The sequence below is a fragment of the Oncorhynchus gorbuscha genome, linkage group LG09 (assembly GCF_021184085.1).
Source record: "Oncorhynchus gorbuscha isolate QuinsamMale2020 ecotype Even-year linkage group LG09, OgorEven_v1.0, whole genome shotgun sequence".
In the NCBI taxonomy this organism is placed as follows: domain Eukaryota; kingdom Metazoa; phylum Chordata; class Actinopteri; order Salmoniformes; family Salmonidae; genus Oncorhynchus; species Oncorhynchus gorbuscha.
In genome coordinates this window covers 74,667,187-74,688,975 of record NC_060181.1, presented here as the reverse complement: position 1 = coordinate 74,688,975, position 21,789 = coordinate 74,667,187, and the positions used below count along the sequence as shown (strand labels likewise).

General features: G+C 42.9%; 1 protein-coding gene across 3 annotated transcripts in view; it reads left to right on the top strand.

Annotated features, from left to right (window-relative positions):
* LOC124044062 (5-hydroxytryptamine receptor 1F-like) overlaps positions 1-21,789 on the top strand; it is a 32,338-nt gene that overhangs the window by 4,878 nt on the left and 5,671 nt on the right. For all 3 annotated transcript variants that reach the window (XR_006840423.1, XR_006840424.1, XM_046363433.1), the window contains exons 2-3: positions 21,119-21,304; positions 21,396-21,671. Coding sequence is in view for 1 of the 3 variants with exons in the window: in XM_046363433.1 (XP_046219389.1) it covers positions 21,397-21,671 (275 nt within the window). In the remaining 2 variants the exon portion in view is untranslated. The remainder of the gene's footprint in view (positions 1-21,118; positions 21,305-21,395; positions 21,672-21,789) is intronic.

Genomic DNA, 21,789 nt, shown 5'->3' with positions numbered 1-21,789 from the left:
ACAATACAGCATTATACATATAGACTCAATGGTTGCAAAAATGGGAAGAGGTCTGTCCATGATGGGGTGTTGCTCTGCCTTCTTGACACCTCCGTTGACCAGATAGGTCCTAAAGGCCCTAGTTTTGCTGCACCTGGACTACTGCCCAGCTGTGTGGTCATGTGTAGTTGCACCTGGACTACTGCCCGGCTGTGTGGTCATGTGTAGTTGCACCTGGACTACTGCCCGGCTGTGTGGTCATGTGTAGTTGCACCTGGACTACTGCCCGGCTGTGTGGTCATGTGTAGTTGCACCTGGACTACTGCCCGGCTGTGTGGTCATGTGTAGTTGCACCTGGACTACTGCCCGGCTGTGGGGTCATGTGTAGTTGCACCTGGACTACTGCCCGGCTGTGGGGTCATGTGTAGTTGCACCTGGACTACTGCCCGGCTGTGGGGTCATGTGTAGTTGCACCTGGACTACTGCCCGGCTGTGGGGTCATGTGTAGTTGCACCTGGACTACTGCCCGGCTGTGGGGTCATGTGTAGTTGCACCTGGACTACTGCCCGGCTGTGGGGTCATGTGTAGTTGCACCTGGACTACTGCCCGGCTGTGGGGTCATGTGTAGTTGCACCTGGACTACTGCCCGGCTGTGGGGTCATGTGTAGTTGCACCTGGACTACTGCCCGGCTGTGGGGTCATGTGTAGTTGCACCTGGACTACTGCCCGGCTGTGGGGTCATGTGTAGTTGCACCTGGACTACTGCCCGGCTGTGGGGTCATGTGTGGGTTGCACCTGGACTACTGCCCGGCTGTGGGGTCATGTGTAGTTGCACCTGGACTACTGCCCGGCTGTGGGGTCATGTGGTTGCACCTGGACACTGCCCGGCTGTGGGGTCATGTTGCAAACCTGGACTACTGCCCGGCTGTGGGGTCAGTGTCAGTGCACATTCATGTCAGTCTCTCCTGGCTCAAAGTTGAGGAGAGATTGAACCTGGACTACTGCCCGGCTGTGAGGTTTTGATGTGGTCACGGAACTGTCTGCCGTTGGCACACAGTTCAGACACTCATCAGTACAACACAGGACATATCAGGTCTCTTCACAGTCCGTATACAGAGACTGGGAGTGTCAGGCACATTCATGTCAGTCTCTCCTGGCTCAAAGTTGAGGAGAGATTGAATGCATCATTATTGGTCTTTGTGTGAGGTTTTGATGTGATGAAGGTACGGAACTGTCTGCTCAAGCCGTTGGCACACAGTTCAGACACTCATCAGTACAACACAAGACATGCAACCAGAGGTCTCTTCACAGTCCCTAGGTCCAGAGACTGGGAAGCGCACAGTATTAAATATCGGCATGACTACATGGAACTCATGCAGTTCAAGAAATAGAGTTAATAAAATATTTACTAAATAAACTAAAGTAAAAACCCAGATTTGTCCTTCGGACTGCCAAATGGTGAAATGTGATTCATCACTCCAGAGAATGTGCTTCCACTGTTCCAGAGCCCAATGGCGGTGATCTTTACACCACTCCAGCCGACGTGGGATTGCGCATGGTGACCTTAGGCTTGTGTGCAGCTGCTCGGCCATTGTAACCTATTTCATACATCTCCCAACGAAAAGTTATTGTGCTGATGTTGCTTCCAGAGGCAGTTTAGAACTGAGTAGGGAGTGTTGCAAACGAGGACAGACCGTTTTTACGTGCTACGCGCTTCAGCCCTTGGCGGTCCCATTCTGTGAGCTTGTGTGGCCTACCACTTCGCAGCTGAGCCGTTGTTGCGCATAGACTTTTGCACTTCACAATAACGGCACTTCCAGTTGACCAGGACACCTCTAGCAGGGCAGAAATGTGATGAACTGATTTGTTGGAAAGGTGGCATCGTATGATGGTGCCACGTTGAAAGTTACTGAGGTGTTCAGTGAGGCCATTCTACTGCCAATGTTTGTCAATAGAGATTGCATGGCTGTGTGCTCGATTTTATATACCTGTCAGCAACTGATGTAGCTGAAATTACAGAATCGACTCATTTGAAGGGTTGTCCACATGCATTTGTATATATCTATCTAAATAGTGTAATTACAGTGCCTTCGGAAAGTATTGAGACCCCTTGACTCTCCACATTTTGTTACGTTACGGCCTTATTCTAAAATGGATTAAATAAAAAATATATTTATTTACGCATAATATCCCATAATGACAAAGCCGAAACAGGTTGATAGAATTTTTTGCAAATGTATTAAATATATAAACTGAGATACCTTATTTACATAAGTATTCAGACCCTTTTCTATGAGACTCAGAATTGATCCTGTGCATCCTGTTTCCATTGATCATCCTTCAGATGTTTCTACAACTTGATTTGCGTCCACCTGTGGTAAATTCAATTGATTGGACATGATTTGCATGTCAGAGCAAAAACCAGGCCATGAGGTCAAAGGAATTGTCTGTTGAGCTCCAATACAAGATTGTGTCAAGGGACAGATCTGGGGAAGGATACCAAAAAATGTCCGCAGCATTGGAGGTCCACAAGAACACAGTAGCCTCAATCATTCTTAAATAGAAGTTTGGAACCACCACAACTCTTCCTAGAGCTGGCACCCAGCCAAACAGAGCAAATGGAGAAGAGCCTTGGTCAGGGAGGTGACCAAGAACCCGACTGTCACTCTGACAGAACTCCAGAGTTCCTCTGTGGAGATGGAAGAACCTTCCAGAAGGACAACCATCTCTGCAGCACTCCACCAATAAGGCCTTTATCATAGTGGCCAAACGGAAGCCACTCCCCAGTAAAAGGCACATGACAGCCCGCTTGGAGTTTGCCAAAAGGCACCTGAAGAACTCTGAACATGACACATGATTCTCTGGTTTAATGATACAAAGATTTAACTGTTTGGCCTGGATGTCAGGTGTCACGTCTGGAGGAAACCAGGCACCATCCCTACTGTAAAGCATGGTGGTGGCAGTATAATGCTGTGGGGATGTTTTTCAGTGGCAGGGACTGGGAGACTGGTCCGGGTTGAGGAAAAATGAAAGGAGCAATGTACAGAGATCCTTGATGAAAACTCTATTTCCAGAGCGCTCAGGGCCTCAGACTGGGCGAAAGTTCACCTTCCAACAGGACAACAACCCTAAGCACACAGCCAAGACAACATGGGAGTGGCTTTTGGACAAGTCTCAATGTCCTTGAGTGGCCCAGCCAGAGCCTGTACTTGAACCCAATCTAATATCTCTGGAGAGACCTGAGCAGCGACGATCCCCATCCAACCTGACAGAGCTTGAGGATCTGCAGAGAAGAATGGGAGAAACTCTCCAAATACAGGTGTGCTAAGATTGTAGCTTCATACCCAAGAAGACTTGAGACTGTAATCGCTGCCAAAGGTGCTTTAACAAAGTACAGAGTAAAGGGTCTGAATACTTACCGTAATTGCTGGACTATTAAGTGCACCCACTGAATTATTTAAAAAATATGTATTTTGTACATAAATAAGCCGCACATGTCTATAAGCCGCAGGTGCCTACCGGTATATTGAAACAAATGAACTTTACACAGCCTTTAAACGAAACATGGCTTGTAAACAAAAATAAATAGGCTTTAACGAAACATGGCTTGTAACAAAAATAAATAGGCTTTAACGAAACACGGCTTGTAACAAAAAATTAAACAGTAGCCTACCAGTAAAGTCATTGGTCACGATCTTCCTCTGTGCACTGAAACCACTGAAGTCATCTCCTTCGGTGTAGGGAGTTGAATAGCCTCAGAATTGCTTCATCCGATGTTGGGTCGTTTTCATTGTCGCTCTCGTCACTTTCATCCTGATGCAAATACCCCGCTGAGCTCATGCTGCCCCTTCAACACTCAGCAGTCCAGCCTTTCGAAACCCGTTGATAGTGGATTTTTTGACAATGCTCCACGCTGTCAGGACCCACTGGCAGACTTGACCATAAGTTGCTCTTCGCATGCGGCCCGTTTTAGTGAAGGATTTCTCCCCACTTGTCATCCAAGACTCCCACTGAACACGGAGCGCCACCTTAAATGCACGATTTACACTGATGTCGAGTGGCTGCAAATACTTTGGGCCATCTGCTTTTCTTCCCTCTGAAAGGTTTGTCTTTTTGCACTGAGTCAGTTCCTCAAGCTGCTGTTTACAAAGTCTTATAATCGACTCATTAAGGCCAAGCTCTCATGCAGCAGCTCGATTTCCTTTTCCAACAGCCAGATCGATTTCCTTCAACTTGAACGCTGCATCATATGCATTTCTCTGTCTTTGCCATGATGAGGGTGACAAAATTACTACCGTAATCAGAATGAATGGAAGTTTGAGCGCGCTCGATTTACATCACATTATGTGACTGTGCTCAGTTTTTTGCCGGCATGAATCTTGTGAAAGTGGGAAAAATCCATAAATTAGCCGTGTCATTGTATAAACTGCGAGGTTCAAAGTGTGGGAATAAAGTTTTATATGAATAAATAAATAAAGGCTTATAGTCCGGAAATTGTCTGTCTGTAGCTTGTGAGGTGTGGAAACACTATGTTGCTATTATGAATTTTGTCTTGCTGCTTTTTGTTCTGTTGCTCTGTCTGTATGCTACGTCTTGCTTGTCCTATGTTGCTATGTCTATGGTGCTATTGTCTATATTGTAATTGTTTTTAATAACCTGCCCAGGGACTGCGGTTGAAAATTAGCCGGCTGGCTAAAACCGGCACTTTTACTGAAACGTTGATTAATGTGCACTGTCCCTGTAAAAATAAACTAAATAAAAAATACGGTATATAATAAAAAATATTTAAAAAATTATATATAAATTGGCAAACTTCTAAAACCTATTTTTGCTTTGTCATTATGGGGTAGTGTGAGGGGAAACGACAATTTAAAATGTTTTAATAAAGCTGTAACATAACAAAATGTGAAAAAATGAAGGGGTCTGAATACTTTCTGAATGCACTGTATACAGTGACTACTACTTTATTTAACCAGGTAGGCTAGTTGAGAACAAGTTCTCATTTGCAACTGCGACCTGGCCAAGACAAACAAAGCAGTGTGAACAGACAACACAGTTACACATGGAGTAAACAATTAACAAGTCAATAACACAGTAGAAAAAAAGGGGAGTCTATATACATTGTGTGCAAAAGGCATGAGGAGGTAGGCGAATAATTACAATTTTGCAGATTAACACTGGAGTGATAAATGATCAGATGGTCATGTACAGGTGGAGATATTGGTGTGCAAAAGAGCAGAAAAGTAAATAAATAAAAACTGTGTGGGGATGAGGTAGGTGAAAATGGGTGGGCTATTTACCAATAAACTTATGTACAGCTGCAGCGACCGGTAAGCTGCTCAGATAGCTGATGTTTGAAGTTGGTGAGGGAGATAAGTGTCCAACTTCAGCGAATTATTTTATTTATTTTTTATTTTTTGCAATTCGTTCCAGTCACAGGCAGCAGAGTACTGGAACGAAAGGCGGCCAAATGAGGTGTTGGCTTTAGGGATGATCAGTGAGATACACCTGCTGGAGCGCGTGCTACGGATGGGTGTTGCCATCGTGACCAGTGAATTTGAGATAAGGCGGAGCTTTACCTAGCATGGACTTGTAGATGACCTGGAGCCTGTGGGTCTGGCGACGAATATGTAGCGAGGGCCAGCCGACTAGAGCATACAAGTCGCAGTGGTGGGTGGTATAAGGTGCTTTAGTGGCACTGTGATAAACTGCATCCAGTTTGCTGAGTAGTGTTGGAAGCAATTTTGTAGATGACATCGCCGAAGTCGAGGATCGGTAGGATAGTCAGTTTTACTAGGGTAAGCTTGGCGGCGTGAGTGAAGGAGGCTTTGTTGCGGAATAGAAAGCCGACTCTTGAGTTGATTTTCAATTGGAGATGTTTGATACGAGTCTGGAAGGAGAGTTTGCAGTCTAGCCAGACACCTAGGTACTTATAGATGTCCACATATTCAAGGTCTGAACCATCCAGGGTGGTGATTCTAGTCGGGCGTGCGGGTGCAGGCAGCGATCGGTGGAAAAGCATGCATTTGCTTTTACTAGCGTTCAAGAGCAGTTGGAGGCCACGGAAGGAGTGTTGTATGGCATTGAAGCTCGTTTGGAGGTTAGATAGCACAGTGTCCAATGACTGTGTCCAGTGCCAAACAGACCAAGGTAATGGCAAGTACTCAACCATTTTTAAAGGTCAATTAATTTGTTTTTTCCTAAAATCATTACAGTTGAAAATGGTCAACAATTAAAAATTCTATCCATTCTCCCCACATTCCAAATAATAAACAATTCAAACAATAAGTAATCAATCATTTCAAATTGGGCAAACCAAATAGTCATCCAATAAAACAAAAACAAAGGCAATCAAGCAGACAATCAATCAAAAAAAGAATCCCCAAAATATGTCAGTCTATTCATACAGTCCGTCAGTGTTGCTGCCACTCCAATCTGTCCCCTTTACACATTTAATTGTTGGAGCAGTTAAACTCTCACTCACGGGTGCAACAAATGTAGCCTCTTACAAGGCACGCCTCAGAATATGTTAGAGACAGAAACAACAATACCATGCACCCACTAATGGCCAATGTTTTTGGCTCTAAAAAGTCAGTTGTACAACTAAAATGTGTCTTCCGCACCCCTCTGAACCAGAGGGGTGCGGGGGCTTCCTTAAATGACATCCACCGTGCCCGGGAGACAGATGTTCACCTAGTCAGCTCAGGGATTCAATCCCGCAACCTTTCAGTTACTGGCCCAACACTAACCACTAGGCTATACTGTATTCTGTGTGGTGGAATTAAATTACATAGTAAAAAACGTAACTTGTTTTTGCGGTAACTTACTGGCAACCAGTTAACTAAGTTACTGTAAGAAAAGGTACAGTATGTTACTGTAAATTCCAAATACATTTTGGTTTAACAGTACATTGCTGTAAAGAGAACACTTCTTTACGGTAATGTACTGTTAAACTTTGGTTTATTTGAAATCAATATTTGAAATTGCCTTAACAGCACCAGAACATCAATCTTAAATGTATTTAGAATTTTGTTTCAGCAATATACCGCATTAAAACTAAAAGCAGATTTACCTAGCTCGGTGTACACCCTAGGAACCTCTAGAGGTAGCTATTCCTGTGAACGGGTTAGGCAAGTTAGGTGTCCATACTTCAACATCAAACTTGGATAAGTTTATGACTTAGGGCCTTGTAAACAAAAAGGGAGTAATGTAGAGATCTAGGAGTCTTTAGTGAGGTCCAGCCAACCATTTGATACAGGATACAGTGATGTGAGTACCAAAACTGCACTATGGTAGATGGCATCCAAAGGTTTAAGAGTAGGAGCAGCTGCACTTTGATGAATAATATCACCATAATCAAGAACGAATAAAAAGTTTGATTGAATAATCTGCTTCTTTCTGCTTAGAGAAAGGCACAATCTGTTTCTGTAGAAAAAGCTAATTTAACTAAAATCCATATCAATCAAAATACCTAAGTGTTTTATGTGGGAACACATTCGATTGGAGAACCACCTAATGAGTGAACATGTAGTTAATCTGAAACATTCTTACAAGAGTTTGAAAATAACATGTATTTCATTTTGCCTATATTAAGCACAATTCTTAAAATCAAGGGATTCCTGCATGGCTATAAAATCTGACTGTAGTTTTTACACAGCCAGATCAACAGTCGGGGCAATAGCATCCCTAATGCTATCATTTGCATATAGATGAAGTTTACAGTTTAACAGCTTGACCAATGGTGTTTATATAAATAGTAAAGAGAACTGGTTCCAAAATTGACCACTGTGGTACACCTTTATGTACTTCAAGAAATTCAGACTTAACCCCATCAATCACAAATGGCCTGAGTTCTGTCACTAAGATGATCATGAAACCACGAACAGGTGTCAGAGCTCAGGCCTATCGAGGACAACTTATTCAATAAAATATCATGATCAACAGTTTCAAAAGCTTTTGACAGGTCCACAAACAAAGCAGCACATTTCATTTTAGCGTCTAAAGCTTTGACAAGCTTGTTAACAACTAAAGTGATTGCTGTAATCGTACTATGCCCAGGGCTAAACACTCACTGGTTTACATCCAAAATACATTTCTCTGATAAAAGAAGAGCAAAATCTACATTTTAACAATGATTCAAAAATCCTTGCTTGACAAGGAAGCCTTGAAATGGATCGATATTTATTAAAATCACTACTATCCTCACCCTTATGGAGTGACAGCCCATTAGCTGCTTTCCATACTTTTTGAATATTTCCTGATAAAGTTAAATACAAACGGTGGGTTATTGAGCCAACAATGATGGGCACTGCACACTTAAGTTAATACTTTGTAGCGCCACCTTTTGCTGCGATTACAGCTGTAAGTCGCTTGGGGTATGTCTCTATCAGTTTTGCACATCGAGAGACTGACATTTTTTCCCATTCCTCCTTGCAAAACAGCTCGAGCTCAGTGCAGTTGGATGGAGAGCATTTGAACAGCAGTTTTCAGTTCTTTCCACAGATTCTCGCTTGGATTCAGGTCTGGACTTTGACTTGGCCGTTCTAACACCTGGATATGTTTATTTTTTAACCGTTCCATTGTAGATTTTGCTTTATGTTTTGGATCATTGTCTTGTTGAAGACAAATCTCTGTCCCAGTCTCAGGTCTTTTGCAGACTCCATCAGGTTTTCTTCCAGAATGGTCTTGTATTTGGCTCCATCCATCTTCCCATCAATTTTAACCATCTTCCCTGTCCCTGCTGAATGTTTGACAGTGGGGATGGTGTGTTCAGGGTGATGAGCTGTGTTGCTTTTACGCCAAACTTAACGTTTTGCATTGTTGCCAAAAAGTTCAATTTTGGTTTCATCTGACCAGAGCACCTTCTTCCACATGTTTGGTGTGTCTCCCAGGTGGCTTGTGGCAAACTTTAAACGACACTTTTTATGGATATCTTTAAGAAATGGCTTTCTTCTTGCCACTCTTCCATAAAGGCCAGATTTGTGCAATATACGACCGACTTGTTGTCCTATGGACAGAGTCTCCCACCGCAGCTGTAGATCTCTGCAGTTCATTCCGAGTGATAATGGGCCTCTTGGCTGCATCTCTAATCAGTCTTCTCCTTGTATGAGCTGAAAGTTTAGAGGGACGGCCAGGTCTTGGTAGATTTGCAGTGGTCTGATACTCCTACCATTTCAAAATTATCGCTTGCACAGTGCTCCTTGGGATGTTTAAAGCTTGGGAAATCTTTTTGTATCCAAATCCGGCTTTAAACTTCTTCACAACAGTATCTCGGACCTAACTGGTGTGTTCCTTGTTCTTCATGATGCTCTGTGCGCTTTTAACGGACCTCTGAGACTATCACAGTGCAGGTGCATTTATACGGAGACTTGATTACACACAGGTGGATTGTATTTATCATCATTAGTCATTTAGGTCAACATTGGATCATTCAGAGATCCTCACTGAACTTCTGGAGAGAGTTTGCTGCACTGAAAGTAAAGGGGCTGAATAATTTTGCACACCCTATTCTTCAGTTTTTGATTTATTAAAAAAGTTTGAAATATCCAATAAATGTCGTTCCACTTCATGATTGTGTCCCACTTGTTGTTGATTCTTCACAAAAAATACAGTTTTATATATTTGTTTTGAAGCCTGAAATGTGGCAAAAGGTCGCAAAGTTCAAGGGGGCCGAATACTTTCAAGGCACTGTAGTAATCAGATTTAGCCTTTCTGATTTGTCTTACACAGTGATTCTTCAGTTGCTTAAAAGCTTGCCAGTCTGGGCTTAAGCCTGTGTTTCTGGACTTGACCCAAGCATTATCTCTTTGATGAATGACTTCTGACAATTCTGGAGTGTACCGGGCATTCAATCTACCTTTTAACCTTTATTTTGTTTTAAGGAAGCATGATTATCCACAATAGTATTGAAGACGTCTGCAAAATCAATGTCACTAAAATAAAAAATGTAAAAAAGCCTGGTCAGTTAAACTTTTAAAGTTCCTCTCGGTGATTACACAAGGCTTTGATTTTTGTATTCTCACATCTCTAACACAAACAACTGGGAAAGGGTCACTAATGTCTTGGGCGAAGACACCAGTAGAACTCTGGTGTATTCATTAAAATAAGATCAGAGTTGACTTTGAAGGAGCTTTAGGGTTGGGCCGTGTAGGCTAAGTCACCAGCTGGGTTAGGTTTAGATCATTTACACATGCATTTTAGATTGTCTGAGTCCTGCATTTCCCAATCATAATTTAGGTCACCCAGGATAAGGAAAAGAAGACGAAGCAGTTAACTCCCTGAGTGCACAAATGTAAGCCGAGGCACGACAGTAGACCCCTACTTGACATGCGTAGTCGCAGTAGTCATCAGCTATTACTGTAAAGAAATACAGTATGTTAGTCATTTTTACAAGAGGCTTCCAATTACAGTTAATAACAGCATTTTTCTGCATTTACCCATAATGCACTTCAATCTGTAGCATTAATTCTGTAAAACACATTTAAGTTTATTTTTACCATGCATTCTACAGTGTATTCTGAAAATATGGTTTAGCAAGCCACCAATTAGATATGTTGGGAGTGTTAAGCAGCTGCACAGTTCAGAGTCAAACATTATCTGACTACTGTTTTCTCATTAAAGTCAGGCAGACAGTCATGCACTGATACCTCAGCACTCAGCCTGTCAAAAAAACAAACACTGAGGGAGAGAAGAGTGAATCTGGGGTGGTGGGAAGAGTACTTATTTCTTGTGCATGTGTGTTTTCATGCTGTGAAAATCCTTGGTGAAAGTGTGGCAAATCTTTGCTTCAGAGCATCCTCCCGTTGAGTCTCTCTCCACAGCTCCTCAGCCCACATCCCAGACTAGTCTTCCCTTTTGAGAGGAGAGCTCTGGGGAAGGTGAGAGCTCTGGGGAAGGTGAGAGCTCTGGGGAAGGTGAAAGCTCTGGGGAAGGTGAAAGCTCTGGGGAAGGTGAGAGCTCTGGGGAAGGTGAGAGCTCTGGGGAAGGTGAGAGCTCTGGGGAAGGTGAGAGCTCTGGGGAAGGTGAGAGCTCTGGGGAAGGTGAGAGCTCTGGGGAAGGTGAGAGCTCTGGGGAAGGTGAGAGCTCTGGGGAAGGTGAGAGCTCTGGGGAAGGTGAGAGCTCTGGGGAAGGTGAGAGCTCTGGGGAAGGTGAGAGCTCTGGGGAACCAGGTTTCCATCCCAACTGAATAGGACAGATTGGCACCATGTTTTGACAAACTGACTTGACTTCATCTCCTCCCTGCCTTTGACGAGAACAGTTCATATGTAGTCACTTCTGTTGTAACTGAGGAAGCAGGATAAAGGGAGGGGAAAAGGAAGAAGGTGAGGGAGGGGAATCTGAAACAGACTTTGTACTATTCATCCATCATAGATTCAGGCAATGGCAGGAATATTTTAATAGTTAAGACTAAAGAGTACAGAAGAGCAAACCTCAAACCTAGAGGCAGTGAGGATATTGAATTTTTAAAAGTCAGTGTCTCAGTCAAACCCTGTCTGTCAGAGACAGACAAGAGAGAAATAGAGAGAGAACCATAACTAAACAGCATGATTAGGGAGCCGTTGTTGATCAATGCCATGAAGGGTCAACAGGGTCTTTGATACACCCGAAAGAGATGTTTCCTGCCTCGTTTGTGTATAGCTTTGATCCTGTAATTAATGATATTACCCACAAACCTCCTCTGTTCCCGTTATCCCAGACAGACAGCAGACATCTTATTTAGAGACACTGATGATTAGTCTAAAAGCCTGGAAGCAGGATGAAACAGTGAAGGGATTGTTCTTTTGTCAGGCGAGTAAGAGCGAACAGAAAAGGTTTCATACCTCGACAGGTTACGTCCTCAAACGCATAAAGACTGTTGGAGGAAGATCTTGCAGTCAAATTGAAATGTTTGAGCACCTTAGCATTGTCCCCCTCCTCTCTCCTGGCATCTCTCTCCTGGCATCCTACTCTTGAGTTTTTAGTGAAGCACACACCCAGCCAGCCCAAAGGCACCTCTATGGTCTCACTATTAAGTGACTGTTAAAATGTTTTGGTCTAAACGACTCCCTGGGTCCTGTGGCAGAGAGCAACGTGGTGTGAATACTGATCTCTTCCAGGGCCTTTTCCCCCTAAAGCAGCATTCTGCAGTTGCTACATCCATTTTTGGACTCATAAATTACTGATATATATATATATATATATATATACCCATTGATTCTTGAAGAATATAACTTAGAAATGCCAATAAACTTAGTTCAACTGTCATAACCCAAAATAAAAGCTTCTTTTACTCCAATATTTGTAAACCAAAGTAGATTTATACAACACTGTATAGCCTTGAAACATGGTTAAAAAAAACATTTTGTATATATTGGATGGTCAGTCTTTGCATCCATAGCTCTGTCTGTGAATTTGAGAGGGGTTACATTTCTCCAGGCTTGTCCCCAGTGATGTACTGGGCTGTATGCACTACCCTCTGTAGCACCTTACAGTCAGATGTTGAGCAGTTGCCATACCAGGCGGTGATGTAACCGGTCAGGTGCTCTCGATGGTGCAGCTGTAGATTTTTTTATTTTTTTTATTTTTTTTTTTTTTGAGGATCTGGGGACCCATGCCAAATCTTTTCAGTCTCCTGAGGGGGTAAAGATATTGTCGTGCCCTCTTCACAACTGTCTTTGTGTGTTTGGACCATGATAGTTTGTTGGTGATGTGGACACCATGGAACTTGATACTCTCAACCCTGGTCTCTGACCTCCTCCCTATAGCCTGTCTTGTTGGTGATCTGGCCTACCACTGTGTCATCAGCAAACTTAATGATGGTGTTGGAGTCATGCTTGGCCACGCAGTCGTGGGTGAACAGGGAGTACAGGAGAGGACTAAGCACGCACACCTGAGGGGCCCCAGTGTTGAGGATCAGCGTGGCAGATGTGTTGTTGCCTACCCTTACCACCGTCAGTAAGTCCAGGATCAAGTTGTAGAGGGAGGTGTAGGAATGTGTTGAACAGGGATTCGTAATCCAGGCACTATCAGCAGCCAAAGGGAAAATCAACTGCATATTCCGCCACACTGCGGGAGTCTTGGCGAAGCTGGAGTATCTTCCAGGTAGACTATCTCCCGGACAACAGCGAGTCGAAAACCTTATTCACCTCAGCCACGAAGTCCTCCAGGCTGAAACACACGGCAGATTGTTGTTCCCACACTGCCGTCGCCCAGGCGAGAGCCCTCCCGGACATTTAGCGTCAGGCTGCAGCTCGAAAATGAGGGAACACTGGCAGAGGAGCACTGCTGACTGCGGTGTTGCTGGGGGACTGGGAGGCTACTGTCGGCTGCCTCACAGATTATCCAGCAATGTATTCAAGGCACAGTCATAGCGTTCTGCTAATGTCTGGAATCCATCCAGAAGACCCAAAAGTAACTCTTCATGTCTCTTAATTATGGCTCCTTCTGAGGAGATGTTGTTGTGGAACTGGTCCGTGTCTGCTGGGTCAGTCATGGCCAGTTCGTACTATCAGACCTCAGGATAAGACCCAGAAAAAACAAACGTTTATTACAAAAACAGGGGTCAGGCAAACTGCAGGTCTAGGGCAGACTGATGTCAGTAATCCAGAACATAGTCCGAAAGGTACAGAATGGCAGGCAGGGTCAGGGCAGGCAGAATGGTCAACTGGGAGAACTAGAAAACAGGTGTACAGGAAAAGCGCTGGTAGGCTTGACAAGATAAACTGGCAACAAACAAACAAACAAGAGATCACAGGTATAAATACAGTGAATAATGGGGCAGATGGGTGACACCTGGAGGGGGGTGGAGACGAGCGCAAAGACCGGTGAAACAGATCAGGGTATGACACCCAGTGTTAGAAAGCAGATTGGACCAGGTTACCCTCTAGGATTTTGTCTGTGCTTAGCGCTATTCTTTTTCTTTTCATCTTAAAAGCTCCCTAGTCTTTTGCCGATTTTATAAGCATACCCATAACAGGATGAATTCACCACCATGCTTTAAAATATGAAGAGTGATACTCTGATGTGTTGGATTTGCCCCAAACATAAAGCTTTTTATTCAGGACAAAGTTAACCTCTTTGCCACATCTTTTTGCAGTCTTTACTGCCTTGTTGTTAACAGGATGCATGTTTTGGAATATTTTTATTCTGTACAGGCTTCCTTTTCACTCTGCATTTAGGGTGGTAATTGTGGAGTAACTACAATGTTGTGCTATCTTCAGTTCTCTCATCACAGCCATTAAACTATTTAACTGTTTTAAAGTCACCATTTGCCTCATGGTGAAATCCCTGAGCGGTTTCCTTCCTCTCCGGCAGCTGAGTTAGGAAGGGCGCCTGTATCTTCAGTGACTGGATGTATTGATACAAAATCTAAAATGTAATTAATACTTCACCATGCTCAAAGGGATAGTCAATGTCTGTTTTTTTCTACCAGTAGATGCCTTTCTTTGAGGGGCATTGGAAAACCTCCCTGGCCTTTCTGGTTGAATCTGTGTTTGAAATTCACTGCTCGACTGAGGGAGATAATTGTATGTGTGGGATACAGAGATGAGGTAGTCATTAAAAAAATGATGTTTAACACTTATTGCACACAGAGCAAAGTTTTACTCCTGAACTTATTTAGGCTTGGGGTTGAATACTTATTGACTCAAGGCAGTTCAGTTTTATTTTTTATTATTTTGTAAAAATGTCTAAACATAATTTGACATTATGGGGAAATGTGTGTAGGCCAGTGAAACAATCTCAAATTCAGGCTGTAACAAAACAAAATGTAGGTAAAGACAAGTGGTGTAAATACTTTCTGAAAGCACTGTACATCCACACAGATGCAGACACTCAGGACAATCTGCATTAAATAAACAATTCTAATAATATACAGTGCATCTAAAACAAAATCACAAAAGTAGTGCACTGGGCCTTTACTAGTCCTGTATTGGCAATCGATATAGCCATCTGTAGTGTGGGCAAAACATTTTTCAGCCCAAAAGAATCCAGGTTCAACTGAAACCGGTGTGTTTAAGTCCAGGTCCTACTTAAACATGGTTCTACTGAAACAGGCCTGTTAAAATTCAATTTCTACATGCAGCCTGTTAAATTAGTCAGGTTTGAATCTCCATAAGAACACGTCAGTACTTCAATCCACAGTTTATTTTATTTCACCTTTATTTAACCAGGTAGGCCAGTTGAGAACAAGTTCTCATTTACAACTGCGACCTGGCCAGGATAAAACAAAGCAGTGCAACAGAGTTACACAAAATAAAAGTAAAAGCTATGTACAGTGTGTGCAAATGTAGAAGAGTAGGGAGGTAGGCAATAAATAGGCCCTAGAGGTAAAAATCATTACAATTTAGCATTAATACTGGAGTGATAGATGATGATGTGCAAGAGGGTAAGTAATAATATGGGAATGAGGTAGTTGGGTGTGCTATTTACAGATTACCTGTCTACAGGTACAGTGATCGGTAAGCTGATGCTTAAAGTTAGAGAGGGAGATATACGACTCCAGCTTTAGAGATTTTTACAATTCATTCCAGTCATTGGCAGCAGAGAACTGGACGGAAAGGCAGCCAAAGGAAGTGTTGGCTTTGGGGATGTGCAGTGCAACATACCAGCTGGAGCGCGTGCTACGGGTGGGTGTTGCTATGGTGATCAGTGAGCCGAGATAAGGCAGGGCTTTACCTAGCAAAGACTTATAGATGACCTGGAGCCAGTGGGTTTGGCGACGGATGTAGTGAGGGCCAGCCAGCGAGAGGATACAGGTCTCAGTGGTGGGAAGTACATGGGGCTTTGGTGACAAAACAGATGGCACTGTGATGTTTAAATGGCAATCACAAGGACAGGTGAAACAGATCAGTGTGTGACAGCAGGAGTATAGAGTCATGATCTTATTTGCGGAAGAGGGAACGAGGGAGGGCTTAGTATGCTTACTTGTGGGTTGAGTAACACTGGTCTAGGACTTTATCACCCCTAGTGGCAAAGGAGACGTCTTGATAGAAGTTGGGCATCAAATGTCTTAGTTATGCAAATGTTTAAAATCGCCAGGAAAAAGAAAAGCAGCGTCCAGGTGCATGGCTTCCTGCTTGTTTATAGCCTCGTACAGTTCGTTAAATGCCAACTATATGCTGTTGTCCTGAAGTGGAATTTACACAGCAGTCACGGTAACCGATAAACTCTCGAGGTAGAAGAGTTGGTATTTGACCATCAGGTATTCCAAGATGGGTGAACAATAGGTTGAGACTTCTACTGAGCTAGAGTCTGTTCACCATCTGTTGTTGATGACGAGACATACCCCTACCCGTCTGGATTTTCCTGAATCCAATGACCTGTCTGCTCGGAGAATGGAGAATCCATCAAGTTGGATAGCCATGGGGGTTATCTTGTCCGAAAGCCATGTTTCAGAAAAACCGAGAATGCTACTGTCACAAGAGTCCCATTGATCTGTGATCGGAGGTCATCCATCTTATTATCAAGTGACTCAGTGTTGGCCAAAAGAATGGAGGGAAGGGGTGGCCGGTTTTCCCTTTCCCTTAGTTTCACCAGGAAACCAGCTCTCCTGCCTCTTTTTCACCGGCATTTCCTCTTGGGTAGCCGTAGATTGGATTGGAGGTACACAAAAAGCCCAGGGTAGATGAGTTGAGGCAGGAATTGAGATTAGTAACTGCTGATCTAAGGTTCAAAAGATTTTGTTGATCATAAGAAAAGATGGTGAATACATTTAATGCAAAAAAAAGTAAAGATAAATGCCAAAATAATCACAAAATAGAAAAGCCATCTAGTACGCCACCATATTGCATCAGGTATCAGCCCTATAATTTCCTGCTTTTGAACCTCACGCAGAATTGTTTCACTCTCTCTGACTGAGCAGTGCTCCACTGTATGGTTGCTGTAAGTGAAAGACTTGAAGGCAGCATGAGGCGCAGGTTCTCCCTTTGCTGCTGCTGGAAGATTGGCTCACTAAAGACTGTCAATCAACATCACACACACACACTGACAGACTTCCGAAGAGTTTAAATGTACCATTCTGGTGAGAAACATAACAGTACCAGTTAAGTTTGGACACTTACTCATTCAAGGGTTTTTCTTTATTTTCACTCATTTCTACATTGTAGAATAATAGTGAAGACATCAAAACTATGAAATTACACATATGGAATCATGTAGTAACCAAAAAAGTGTTATCAAAATATATTTGATATTCTTCAAAGTAGCCACCCTTTACCTTGATGACAGCTTTACCTACTCTTGGCATTCTCTGAACCAGCTTCATGAGTTAGTCACCTGGAATGCATTTCAATTAACAGGTGTACCTTGTTAAAAGTTTATTTGTGGAATTTCTTGCTTTCTTAATGGGTTTGAGCAAATCAGTTGTTTTGACAAGGTAGGGGTAGTATACAGAAGATAGGGCTATCTGGTAAAAGACCAAGTCCATATTATGGCAAAAATAACTCAAATAAGCAAAGGGAAATGACAGTCCATCATTACTTTAAACATTTTCAAGAACTTTGAAAGTTTCTTCAAGTGCAGTTGCAAAAAACATCAAGTGCTTTGATGAAACTGTCTCTCATGAGGACCGCTACAGGAAAGGAAGACCCAGAGTTACCTCTGCTGCAGAGGATAAATTCATTAGTTAACTGCACCTCAGCCCAAATAAGTGCTTCATAGAGTTCAAGTAACAGACACATCTCAATATCAACTGTTCAGAGGAGACTCGTGTGAATCAGGCTTTCATGGTCAAATTGCTGCAAAGGAAACACTACTAAAGGACACCAAAAAGAAGAACATGCTTGCTTGGGACAAGAAATACGAGCAATGGACATTCGAACTGTGAATCTGTCCTTTGGTCCGATGAGTCCAAATTTGAGATGTTTGGTTCCAACCGCTGTGTCTTTGTGAGACGCAGAGTAGGTGAACAGATGATCTCCGCATGTGTGGTTCCCACTGTGAAGCATGGAGGAGGTGTGATGGTGCTTTGCTGGTGACACTGATTTATTTAGAAAAAGGCACACTTATCCAGCATGGCTACCACAGGATGGTGTATCGCTGCAGAATGCTATCTGGTTTGTTATCATTAGTTTTTCGACAGGACAATGACCCAACACACCTCCAGGCTGTGTAAGGGCTATTTGACCAAGAAAGAGTGATGGAGTGCTGCATCAGATGACATTGCCTCTACAATCACCTGACCTCAACCCAATTGAGATGGTTTGGGATGAGTTGGACCGCAAAGTGAAGGAAAAGCAGCCAACATGTGCTCAGCATATGTGGGTACTCAGCAGGTTTCGGAACGATCCACCATTTTAGCAATGTTTCACTGTGTGTGTTTGTGTACTTAATGATATGTGAGTTTATCTGACTTGAGTTGTGCTTTTCTTCTATCCATCCTTCACAAATAGAATGACAGAGTTTCTATGACAACTGTTCTTATTTCTTCCTGCAGAATGGGAGAAGGAATGTACTGTAATGGCATCACGCCTATCGCACCCTGAAATGGTTTCTCACAGCTGACTGTAGAAATATACAGCTATACAGCATAGAACAGATGTAGGCTCAGTACATGGTCAGACAGTAGACCGCAGAGACTGGATAATTATGTGTGAAGTAATTATCTTTCCGGTGTTTTCCATAATGAATGTATTATAGTGTACTGTTTTTTATGTGTATTTGTATGCTGTCTTCACAAAATGAATTTCCATGTAAACGGACAATAAGGTATATCGTACAAGGTAATCAGCATGATGAGTTTCTTCAGGGTCATATGAAAGCTGCTAAATGCACTTAGTTTCCCCTTTTTTGATAAACTAAAAAGAAGAGGCAGCTAAATACCCCTATCCTTTGCACTTTAATTTGCACCAAACATTTAATGTCCAATCAAATAATAACCCAACATAGTTGGGTCACAGTCTTCATTTCAAATATCAAACAGACACCTTTTATTGAATATTGATGTCTATACAGGGCTCATCTGTAAAAAGACCTTGGTCAAATCATGTTCATCCAACAAAACATTGGAATAGATGCTTGATCATGTATATGTATCTTTAAAGCCTACCTGCCATTCCCTTTATATTCTGTGTGCTTACCTTATGGCCTGAGTTAACCTGTGGAGGGGGCCTGTTCTACTGTGTAGACCTCAGTTAAATATGTGTCTATGTTTTGAGGTGGTAGAACAGTTGAACTTACTTTGTAATCAACGTCAAGTTTGAGAAAATAAAACTCCTAATATTTGCACCCGACTCAATTGTCTCTTGTTGCCTGTTGGTTGTCCCTTGCATAAGAAGATTTCATCCTCAGACAGACAGATGGATAGATGCTTTATGTCTATTCCAGTTCTTAATGGTTGGATGGACAGATGGGGGGGCAGGGAGAGGGAGGGGACTGGTGTATTCTCCAAGCCTTGGCTGAAACAGGTCTGTTTAAATCCCAGTTCAATCTGCAGTCTGTTAAAATAGTCCCACTCAGTTTTGCATCTCCATAGGGACATGTCAGTGACTCTGCCAGTCATAGCGCTTTAATCCACATATTGACGTTTAAATGGGTACATTCCAATTACACAGCACCAGGTATCGGTCCCTATAATTTCCTGCTTTGTAAACCTCATCCACCAACATGCATCGCTCTCTGACTGAGCAGTGCTCCACTGTATGATTACTGTAAGTGAAAGACTTGAATGCAGTAGGAGGTGCAGGATCTCCCTTTGCTGCTGCTGGATGATTGCCTCACCGAAGACTGTCAATCAACAAACACACACACACTGACAGACTGAAGCTGACAGGTTTAAATGAACCACTCTGGTGAGAAACACTTCATAAGTAAATACAGTGCACAACTAGATTACAGTGCATGCTGTTCCTTAACTTTAAATGAGTAAATGCTCTGGAGGAGCAGATTCACAGACAGCTGATATGCTTACAGACAGGAGAGAGGTCTATACAGCTGTTTGTTTGCGTGCATGCATTTAATGATGTGTGAGTTTATCGGACTTTAGTTGTGCTTTTCTTCAGTCCGTCCTTCACAAAAAGTCAGAGTTGCTATGACAACTGTTCTATGACAACTTCTCACAGCTCACTAGAAATATACAGCATCAAACAGATGTAGGCTCAGTACATGGTCAGACAGTAGACTGCAGAGACTGGATAATTACACTTAGTGTACAAATCATTAGGAACACCTGCTCTTTCCATAAGACTGACCATGTGTATCCAAGTGAAAGATATGATCCCTTATTGATATTACCTGTTAAATCCACTTCAATCAGTGTAGACGAAGAGGAGACGAGTAAAGAATGATTTTTAAGTCTTGAGACAATTGAGACATCAGAGGGTGAATGGACAAGACAAAATATTGAAGTGCCTTTGAACAGGGTATGGTAGTAGGTACCAGGCACACCGGTTTGAGTGTGTCAAGAACTGCAACACTGGTGGGTTTTTCACGCTCAACAGTTTTCAGTGTTTACGAAGAATGGTCCACCACCCAAACGACATCCACCCAATTTGACATAACTGTGGGAAGCATTGGAGTCAACATGGGCCAGCATCCCTGCGGAATGCTTTCAACACCTTGTAGAGTCTATGCCCCGACAAATTAAGGCTGTTCTGAGGACAAAACGGGGTGCAACTCAATATTAGGAAGGTGTTCCTAATGTTTTGTACACTCAGTGTAAATTTGCATTAATTATTATGTTTCCAGTATTTTCCATATTGAATGTATTGTTTTTTGTGTATTTGTATGCTGGCTTCACAAAATGAATTTCCATGTAAATGGACAATAAAGCACAGAACATCATATGGAACAAGGAAATTAACATGAGTGTCTTTAGGGTCAATGCTGAATTCTCATTCAATTCTTAACTGATCAACTCAAAATAAGTGGTAACTAGAATACAGAGATACAAGTATCAACACACACCTATGAGCGTCTGCTTTTGTGCAGAGAGTACCGCCTTTGATCCATGACTGCACCTTGTGTGTGTTTGTGTGTGTGCGTGCATGTGATGATGGTCACGGCTTTGATCAGAGATCACATCAGGTGTGTGTGTGTGTGTGTGTGTGTGTGTGGGTGGATGGATGGGTGGGTGTTATGAAATCAGCGGCTGGACTCTCATTGGTGATTATTTTTCCACTGACTGTTTCTCTCTCCCCCTCCTTTCCCCCATTTCTTTTTCCAGGTGTCTGTGTGAAATATTGGTTGAGTCCAGAGATACCAGAAAGAAGCTACTGACACTGAGGTTACTGCTGGAGAGGGCACACCAATAAACACACATCACAAAGGTACACACAGCTTATACAGCTATGGAGGATTACGCTTCATTCATCATCTGCCTGGTCCATCTGAAGTTCTACATGGTTTGAGTGTGAGTACCTTTTTAAACGCTTACGCATCGTTCATCTATACTGCTAGCCTTGGTGCAGAACCTTCTTTCTCTTGTCTCCTCTCCTCTCTAGGATGGACTTGTCTAACTGTACAAAGGGGGTCTTCTCCCTGGGTGCGGGTGAGGAGGGGGATGGGGGTTCTATAACCCCACCAAGTAAAATCATCCTCACCCTCACCCTGTCCCTGCTCGCTGTCATGACAATGGTTATCAACTCCCTGGTGATCACAGCCATCATCGTGACCAGAAAGTTACATCATCCGGCCAACTACCTGATCTGCTCTCTGGCGGTGACGGACCTGCTGGTGGCCATCTTGGTCATGCCCTTCAGCATCCTCTACATACAGAGGTAGCTACAAAGATTCATTATTGCACAATTGTTTGATTTGTCTTGCAGCATAACGTGTCTTACAGCTTTTGAGATGCCCATATAGGCTTAAAAGACATGTTATCAAAGTATACAGTTT